Source organism: Montipora capricornis, chromosome 6 (genome assembly GCF_036669925.1).
Source record: "Montipora capricornis isolate CH-2021 chromosome 6, ASM3666992v2, whole genome shotgun sequence".
Taxonomy (NCBI): domain Eukaryota; kingdom Metazoa; phylum Cnidaria; class Anthozoa; order Scleractinia; family Acroporidae; genus Montipora; species Montipora capricornis.
In genome coordinates, this window is record NC_090888.1 from 3,488,240 (window position 1) to 3,498,239 (window position 10,000).

A 10,000-nucleotide genomic window follows, 5' to 3' on the forward strand; every position below is an offset into this window, starting at 1 on the left:
AAATATTAACCATAAAAAAACACCGTATATATTACTTTGACACCACTCAGGCTTACAGTTAATTGGTAATACCTTTTCTCGAAGGTTTCGCACCAATTCAGTGTCATTGTGGTGTGTTTTTATAGCATCGGCTTTCTTGCTTGCTAAAGACGAAGCACTTTCAATAAGATCTGGTCGAAGAGTACCTAAGAAGCATCAAGAGAGCAACAGAAAGTTTTGAATACTGGAGTTCTCTTCTCATAGTTTTTTGTATGAAAATATCATACAAGTGAGAGCAGCCTCAAAAGAAGAACTTTCACTTCATTTCTTATCACTTAGACATTTAAACCGATCCAGTAAATCTTTGAGGCGTTCCCTGCTAGAAGGTCTCTTTTCTTTTGCGTTCGCTGGGCTCACGAGTACGGGAAAAGACGTCTCCCATGGGTAGAAACACACTGTTTTGAGCATGCACGGTGGTTTACTTAGCGACCGATTCCTCACGTGCTACTTCACATGTTCTACGAGCTCAACAACAGCAGAATTACGGTAAAGGAGTGCGCGAGACACAGTGGGCTCAAGTCACAGTCAGCAAACATATCACGGGGCATGCGTTTTGACCATTGCGATTCATTATCTTCGAATTTGCCTCTCGTTGGTTTTGAAAAAATTGACATGCACATTGTTTATTGTTTATTGTTACACATCAAACTCTGAGGAATACATGAGAACAGCCAAAGCTGGAGGCTTAAATGGCATATGGTCAGCAAACATAATTTGAAAAATTTGCATGAATAGAAGGAGGCTTTAACTAAAATACTTATACCACTAAATATGACTACTTAATTTACAAACACACAGGATAATATAATTAAATAAATTGCATAAACAAGTACTCCTAGTATAATTGTTCCAAATAATAGGAAATTGTATTCAAATAACAGGAAACAAAAAACAAAAACAAAAACAAAACATTAACAAGTTGTCCACAAAGTTTACAATTTAGTTCCAAGGGACTTGATCAGACTATCGAATTAAGGAAAATGAGTTCCATAGCCAATTTTTCAATATACTAACTCAGCATTCAGAAAACGCAGTCTCAATTTTTTTTAAAGTTACTTAATGTAAGGCTGTTGCGCACTGTTAACGGAATATCATTCCAGATAACAGGAGCCTGCCAGGAGATAACAAATTGATACTTGTGGTTGGTTTTATGAAGATTAAAACGTGAACGAGTCAAATAATCGTGATATTCATGGTTAAAATGAAGGATCGAGGAAACAGGAGTAGGCAGAATATTGTTAAAATGTGAGAAAACAAAACAGGCCACATGGAATTTAAAGATAGAATGGAGCGAAATAAAATTATTTTTAGAGAAAAGGGGTTTAGAAGGTGTGCGTGGGGGTGAAAAAGTAATTATACGGATGGCTTTCTTTTGAAGTACATAAAGTGGCTCAAGGTAAGAAACATACGTAGAAGCCCAAATTTGAGTACAATAATTGATGTAAGGCAGGAAAAGAGCATTATATATAGTTTTCAGAGTATCCAAAGGTAAGTATCGCCTTGCCTTGCACAAAACTCCAATTATCTTAGAGACTTTATCACAGACAACAGAGATATGCGGTTTCCAGGAGAGATTTTCATGAATGATAATTCCAAGGAATTTGTCTTCCTGCACACGTGTGATGGGGGAATTATTTATAGAAATGTTTATATCTGAGAGGTTAATCTGCTTACGACGTGGGTGAAAAATGATGAATTTAGACTTGTCAGGATAGACAGTGAGTTTGTTAGCACTAAACCAAGAAGAAACAGGAGCGAGCTCTACATTAACGATGGTTACTAAGGTAGCCAAGTCATTATGACGAAAAAAGATATTTGTATCATCAGAAAAGAGAATGATTGACAGGAGATGTGAGACATGAAAAAGATCATTGATGTATAAAAGAAAAAGTAAAGGTCCAAGGACTGAACCTTGTGGAACCCCACATACAGCCGTATTATATGTAGATGTATGGTCTTGAACCATGACACACTGTTGTCTGTGAGATAAATAGCTAGCAAGTCAGGCTAACAGAATTCCTCTAATTCCATAAAAATTTAGTTTATCCAGAAGTATTTCATGGTTGACTGTATCAAAAGCCTTCTTAAGATCTATGAAGACTCCGAAAGTGTACTGATTGTTTTCAAAACCTTCATAAATATTATTGACAAGCTCTAAGATAGCCATAGCAATAGAGTGATGAGGTCTAAAACCGTACTGGTGATGATTAAGGATATTGAACTTTGTAAGGAATTCCGATAGCCCGAGGTAAAAGAGTTTCTCAAGAACCTTAGAGAGACAGGGGAGAATAGAAATAGGCCGATAATTTGAGAACAGAGAAAGGTCATCGCTTTTAAAAACAGGAAGAATCTTTGCAATTTTGAGTTTATCGGGAAAAACACCGCTTTAACTGGACTTGCAACGCGTTCTCTTCCAAGAATAGAAGGCTTTCCCCTTTTCAACTTGTATTAGAACCTTTATTGCTTAATTGCTTGCACGTGAAAGGGTGAAATTGTGCGTTTGGTATCTGTAGTTTGAATATTTGTAAAGTTAATTAACAATTATTCCATGAGCGCGCGTTGGATATGAGATGTTAAATAGCCAACGAGGCGCGTAGCGCCGAGTTGGCTATAACCAGTCTCATATCCTACAAGGGCGAATAGAATAATTGTTTTATTAAATTCCTTAAGTTTGGAAGTACGAAATACGAGCGGAAAAAGCTAGAAAATCCGAGCGAAATCGAAAAAACTTGATGAAGATGCGATGTTGTGTAATACCTGGTGGTCAGACAGACGCAGGCTAATCACAAAAACACTTCTTACCTTTTCGCGTACTTCTACGTCGGAATTGATTCCAACTTTCCACAAAAACGTTTTTTATTTTGCTTTATTCATAGAGAAATTTCGCTTTCCGGCAAAAATAATTTTAGCTTAGCAATGCTTAGCGCAATTATTTGCCATATAGGGTCAAACTAAGGTACATGAGCTGATAAGCAAGATTGAGTAAACCAATCAGAGCACGAGAAATGCAATAACCGAGGTTGAGAATTTAATAATGTTAGATATCTAGGTAAATGTGTGTGAATAGCAAATGTCTATAAAATACCTTGTGCCAGAAACGTGTTATGCTCTGTGAGATTCAGCTCATTGATAACTTCATTAGCAATCTGGAAACAAACATTGCACAATGCATCATTTAAAGTACCTTGACAGCTACAACATAGATCATAAAAGGAATTACAGGTAAGCACCTTTTCCTTTCCCTTTCCAATCCATGCACATTGTTTTGTTTCTGAGTACGCTTTGGCACATTTTCTAATATAATTATTTTTGCTATTAAGGTAATGAATGCTTAATGCTCAAAACTTTTTTACCATATACTATGCTCTTATGGCCTTGCTAAAATGCTTGAAAATTCCATCAATGCACACACAATAATAGACACAAATGGGCCATTTCCGAGTTGCTGTTTGTCTCGGTTTCGAAGTGAGTCTTGGTGCTCAACTATTGTAAGGGAAATGAGTTTGATTTGCATAAGAATACGCAACTCATTTCCATTTGAATGGTTGTGCACCAGGACTCACTTTGAAACTGAGGCGTGCAGCAACTGGGAAATGGGCTATTTGCCTGAGCAGTCCATTCTGGAATATCAAATAAAAAAAAAAAAAAAACAATGACGGCTGCACACGCTGAACCACTGACCAGTATGAATGTGGCCATTGACTAGACCCAGGCTCTCTCTAGTTTTGGCTAGAAAGTAGAACCTCAGAAATATATACGATTGGCTGTTTCTCGGCGAATTTCATCACTTTAGACAGATGTTTTCCTTTTTAACGATAGAACAATCTTGCTACTGTAAAATGCTGGCATTATGCTCAATACTTTTGCCACCCTATTATGCTAAAAACAATGCTAGTATAATGTGCCAAAGCCTACTTTCAGCTTCAAACTTTCCAGTTTTGTTGTTTTTAATCAATTAAATTGCTTTTGCCAAACCTCTATTGTTACATGTTGTCCCTTTCCAAAAAAAAAAACAGCAATCCCGAAGAAACCAACCAAAGGAAAAACAAGAATAACCAGAGGTTTTCCCTGGGCCCAAGATTGAAGTTTGATAATTACTACATTCTTGGAAAAGACAAAGTTTAGACCTCTTTTTCATCCTTTTGGAACCAGAAAATGGAAAGAAGGCCAACACTGCCTTCCATTCCCCATCCCTACCCAACACAATGTTCTTCAGGAAGAAGACCAATAACCAAGTAGTGTCTCAATGAAAATCTACTTATTAGAAAAAAAAAGTCATTTTAAATATAGTTAAAAATACAATTTTCACCGGGATTGCAGTTTTCCATCCAGTTCTTATTTTCTTCAAGGACTTGCCAGTACAATCCTTCAATTCTAACCTTAATAAATGTATCTCCAATAATTTTTCTTTTCTCTTCAGGGTTGGTTGTAACATTTAATGTTTTTGTGATTTGTTTTTTGACAGTTGGTTGGTCCTTTCTGCCAGCTATTACTGTTGAGCTGTTGTAAAACCGAAGAGCACAATTTACAACTGCAAACAAAAAGAACAAAAAATTAACTCCAACCAAACTAGAATAATCAGGTCATTGGTGTAAGATATGATATTGTGGTAACCAACAATAGAGACAAGTCTCATCGTACATTATGACTTTGTCAATTGCTTGATGATCACAAGTGCAGATACAGTATTTTGCATACTACATTGTACAGTGGCATAATTATCTTCAACGACCCAAAGGGGCAAAATCTCTTACAAATCTAGCTTTGCAACAAGCACAAAGACTGAATATCTCTGATTGCCATATGCATCATCTTTTTCACCATCTTGACTTTGCTTAATCCTCCTGGGCCCGGTTGTTCAAAAGCCGATTAATTCTAATCCCAGATTAAAACTTAACCAAGGAGTTTATTTTTCTACTTCCAAATGCCGTTCAACGCTGATATTCAGCAAAACTTTACATTCGAAGAAGTCAATCTTGAAAAACAGAAATAAGCGAAAGAAACTTTCACCAAAAAGTTGAAAACATGAAACAAAAGTTTACGCTAATCCTGGATTAAGTTAATCAGCTTTTGAACAACCAGGCCCTGATGATTATCAGTTTGTTAATCCTGCAAAACTGCAATAACACATACATGTACATGTAATCCATCAAAAAAAACATGTTTACTTTCAAGCAGAAGCCCATGATTAGGAGCAAACAATTTCCATAGTAAGCCTATGTCACTTCATTTTTAAAGACTGATCTATTTTTAGGTTCCCTTGTCCGCAAGGAAAGGTAGTTCCAGTTCGATGAAAATACATGTAAAAGTGTCAGACTTCAGCTCTTCAGTGTCAGCCTTTTAGTGTACTTTACCTTTTAATCTAACCCCAAGTCGCTTGAGTGATTCTTCCACCTGCTGGCTCTCATTCTTTCTCATAAATCCATTGTCAATGTGCACAGCTACAACCTGATCTCGTGATAGCGCCTGAAAAAAAAATTAGAAACATTGTATGCCCCTTCATGGTTAGGGTGTGAAAGATTTAAGAACGATGGCAGCTGCCAGCGTGGCCCAGAAGCTTGGGAATTGGATTTGCACGCAGTTGTGTCTGTTTGAATGCTTCTTTTAACAACTAGCTAGATTTGTGGTCAGACGCCCCAGCTTCTGCTCTGTCATGTTTAGTAAATAGGCATCTGTTTGTGCCCTGGCAGTTGAGAGAATACTGTAAAAACTCGAGTATGAGCCACATCTTTTTGCCGAAATATAGGGCTCAAAATCGTGGGTGCAGCTTATATACGAGACCATTGATTTCAGAGGGAGTAAACTGGCTTGTATAGGGTCACAAATAACACTAAAACACACACTTTTAAACCTTAACCTCATACCCATTAACTACTGGGTGGAATATCTTGATTTATTATTTTTTCTATAAGTGTATTTATGGAATTATTGACATTAATCTAGATAACCTTGTTCAATTTTGTAGTGGGCGTTCCCGTCAGGGATCTCCTGGGCTTTTTTTCAATGACAAAACCGCTAATCTAACAAGAAGTTTGGTTTTAAAAACTTTGGTTACAAAAATTAACGCTATAAAATCAATGTTTTGATGTCGACGTGACACCATTATCAAGATATAAAGTTGAGTGGAATGAAAGGAGGAATTTTTATACAGAATAAGAATACAAATATTGTTCTTAAAATACACTAGGGAGAACTTGCTAATTAAAATGAAAAATGAAAGTAGAAACGATAAAATCACGAAGCGAAGTGATACAAACAAAATATTTTAAAACAGTTTTGAGCTAACAGAGTCTTTTTGTTTTTTTAACTCTTTAACACCCAAATCGGCCTAAACCAGCCAGACTGGGAACCCACGGGAGTAGGCTTTAAGTCCCTTATGAACAGCATCTCAAACATAAGGCAGTCCCATTTATTTTTGCACTTCCTTAAAATACTGAAAAGTCTCGAAAGGCTGGAGGTGTCACTGTAATGCGTCTGCATGTGCTTGGCGATGGTGGTCTTACCCCGTGTTCGTTATTTTTATAACCAAAACGGCCAATACTGTTATAAGTTGTTCTTGTTAACTTTCTTGTTTTCTGAATACTTCTTTCGTTTGGTTTTTCTGTTATTATTGGGGTTCCTGGGAATGGATATCAATTCTTTTTAGGGGGATGGTTAGGTGGTGGGTTTACCTAGCAGGGGACCTAGACAAAGTGTTCTATTGTATGCCCACCTGCCTCAGGGCGAATTTTGTAAATAAATAAATAAAAATCTTCAGTAAATAAAGATCAAACATATTCTTCGGCCAATCACTTCAACATTGATCATTCCACCGCATGCGAGAAAATACCACGCTATTAGGGAGAACTCACAAGGCAAATGGCCGACTGTTTTGTTGCCATTCAATACTTGCATGGCATGTTTTCCATGGCATGTTTTCCATGGGGTTGTTAAACTCTCGTTTAGTGACATGTTTGTCTCCAATCCATGGCTTCCATACGCCCTTATAAACATGACATACACGCACAGCTGATGTCCACATTGTCTTCTGATCGTGGTGAATGACGTGACTCGGTCCAGACTTCTTTCTGTGTGGTTACTAAGTAAACATTTTGTATCGTTTCCTGCGCTTCATTTGCGCTCAAATGTCGTTGTTTTTATTTCAACTTTGGGCTTTCACAATGAAGACAAATGTTGCCAGACCCAAGAATTAGAGAAAATCATTAAAGATAAGCTTTTAAAAGGTATTTTAGGAGCTTTTTTTACTTCTTAAGGTTGCTGCAAACTCACAGCATTAGATTTCGGCAAGTACATCATGAACTGTGAACAAACAGAGTGCTTTTTTCAAGTTTTTATTTTTTTTTGCTCAAAATCATGCTTGAAATTTGGGGGTGCGACTTATCTACGAGTATGGCTTATACACGAGCTTTTACAGTTACTCAGGGCTTGAAATTAGCGAAAAAATCCAGTCACAATTTTGCGACAAGATACGAAAATGTAGTCCCAATTTCGCAAAATTTAGTTGCAAAATCGTCGTGCTGCATTGTGTTGTCAGCGGTGTAGCAAAACAAAATATGAGCCCACAATACTTCTGTTGAAATAAACCGCTGAAAATGGCCAATGATATCGAAGGAATGGAGTTGTACACGTAACATCGCAGCAAATTACGCAACAATTACGCTATCTTCAGATTGAAAGAAAAGTCAAGGTGAGAAACAAAATAATTTGTCATTTCTTGATTTATTTTAGTAAAAAGAGCAGCAAAGTGGCAACTGCTAACCTAAAGGGAAAAAATTCAGTCGCAATTTCAAGCCTTGTACTGTAATTAACCTCTTACTAACCAAGCGCAAGGGCCGTACTGTGGAATATTGGCCCGAGGTCATGGCAGTATGCGAGGTCTGTACAAAAAAGACCTATGGCCAAGATTCCCAAGTACGGTCCTGAGCAAGTGAGGTTAGCAAGTTGTTGATTATATGGCACATTTTCTTTGAGCGAAAACTTAGTGAATGTTTGTAATCTCTGTCTTCCATCAGCCAACTTTGAACAGCAACCTTTTACATGTAACCTAAATTCTGCTTGCTATAATATTTGTGCCATTGTGATGAAACAATTAAGGACGTTCGCGCCCATTGCTACTGCACATCTTTTTGCACATGTCACGCACACGTCATGCATCGTAGACCACGCAGGGAAACAAGATGCTAAAGGCGCAAAAATTTTACACAAGAATGGAACATGAAAGTATGTGGCATCATGGGATAGCTGTGGACCCAGGTCTTCTCGGAAATGTCACGCAATGGTGTGACAGTGCGAATAGACAATCGCTTTGAGAACTTCGCAGCGATTTTACTCTCTTGAATGCTCGGTGACCCCCATTTTTCTTTCCGTGGATCACTTCCTTTCTTGATTTTGTCCATTTTAACAAAAAACAAAAAAAATCTGTACGTGAGAAGTTACAAATATTTGCCCTTTTATGCTCTCGTGCGACCGAAGTTTTCTTTCTTAGACTAATATGTATCGTTTTTCAAGGTCTATTTCACCTCAGAAAAAGACATCAGCTGCAAAGGTTAATTTAGTTATATTAGTTATGTTGAACTGAGTACGCTTACCTGATCTAAATTTCACTCATGTAGCTTTTTTATTGCTGACAGTTGTAAGCTAAGATCGTCTTAAAGTAATGCAATCTTCTAAAAACGCACCTCATGATCTCGAAAACGAGCACTGTGACCCCCCATTTTTTTTTTTGCCTTTTTGGCAAAAGTAGATCATTACCTTTCTGTGTGGCAAGTTTAAAAAAAATCTGTACGTGGGAACGTTTTGGGCGCGAACGTCCTTAAATTCTGTTTTTTAAAAACTTTTTGTGTTTCGTTCAAATGAATTTCCAGGGAGTGACAAAAAATATGGAAACAGACTGTTTCCATGGTAATGGTCTGTACTGTAAAATCCCAACCGAAAACCAGCCAAGCAGAGTGTTCCATTTAGCCAGAGGATTGCTTGCCATATACTGTAATAATAATTCTTATTTTTTACCTTTTGAAGGAGGGCAGCCAGCACTGTGGAATCAACTCCACCACTCAATAATGCCTGGGAAGATAAATATCAAAAATAAATCCTACCCTTAAATACCTTGAAAGACTATAAACACTTGTATTTCAGGGAAAAACTATTATACTGGTACTTACCAAAACTTTCATGTCGCCAACAGTCTTCCTAATTTGCCTAATGCAAGTCTCCATTCTAGAATCTACAGTGTACGTTCCACAAAAACCTGCAACCTATTGACAGACAGACATTTGTAAGGCTCATTTAACTGTGGCAAACATAATCTTGACGACTCCCTATAATTGCATTACAACATGTCTTCTGTGCCAAAGGCCACAAAACTGAAAGGAACAGTTAATTCAGGAAAATAGCACACATTTTCTTAATACATGTTAAGACAAAGAATAATAAATATTGCAACCTATTGTATTTCTCTATAGGGTTGTTCAAGTTCAGGTTTTGGAGCAATCTCATAGCTGTGCTGCTCAACTTATTCATAATCTCAGCCCCTCTATCCCAAAGCATAAAGTTTTATCTAAAGTAAATGGCACTCCTTATCATATTTCTACAAAAAGAGAATGGCATGCATAGCTTACCAAGCTTATTATAACTTAGTGCTCACCACCCAGTATCACAAATCTCTTTACTAAGCACGAGACTAACTACAATCTAAAAGATAACCTTAAATTCAATCTAACGCATAGTTAATGAAAAGGAAAGAAAGCCAGTATAATTTGGAACAGTCTACCCGTAAAGATAAAGTCTTTATCTTCTTTTGCACCATTTAAAGCAAATCTTATAAAACACTCTAAATAAATTTGACAGAATATCTTTTGGCCGTAGTTCTACCATAACATTTAAGAACACTGATGATTTTACATAATTATTTTCAGATGTTATTTTGGATATTTTAAAATTAATATGAATTGTAATTACCTTT

At 36.9% G+C, this 10,000-nt stretch overlaps 1 protein-coding gene across 2 annotated transcripts in view; it reads right to left on the reverse strand.

The window, feature by feature from the left end:
- Positions 1-10,000, reverse strand: part of LOC138051311 (GMP synthase [glutamine-hydrolyzing]-like) — a 47,457-nt gene that overhangs the window by 9,210 nt on the left and 28,247 nt on the right. Inside the window, exons 6-11 of one of the 2 annotated variants that reach the window (XM_068897493.1) lie at positions 9,201-9,293; positions 9,049-9,102; positions 5,394-5,505; positions 4,419-4,570; positions 3,125-3,185; positions 73-185 (exon numbers count right to left, since the gene is read on the reverse strand). In XM_068897493.1, the coding sequence (XP_068753594.1) occupies positions 73-185; positions 3,125-3,185; positions 4,419-4,570; positions 5,394-5,505; positions 9,049-9,102; positions 9,201-9,293 (585 nt within the window). The remainder of the gene's footprint in view (positions 1-72; positions 186-3,124; positions 3,186-4,418; positions 4,571-5,393; positions 5,506-9,048; positions 9,103-9,200; positions 9,294-10,000) is intronic. The other variant, XM_068897494.1, reaches the window with a different exon arrangement.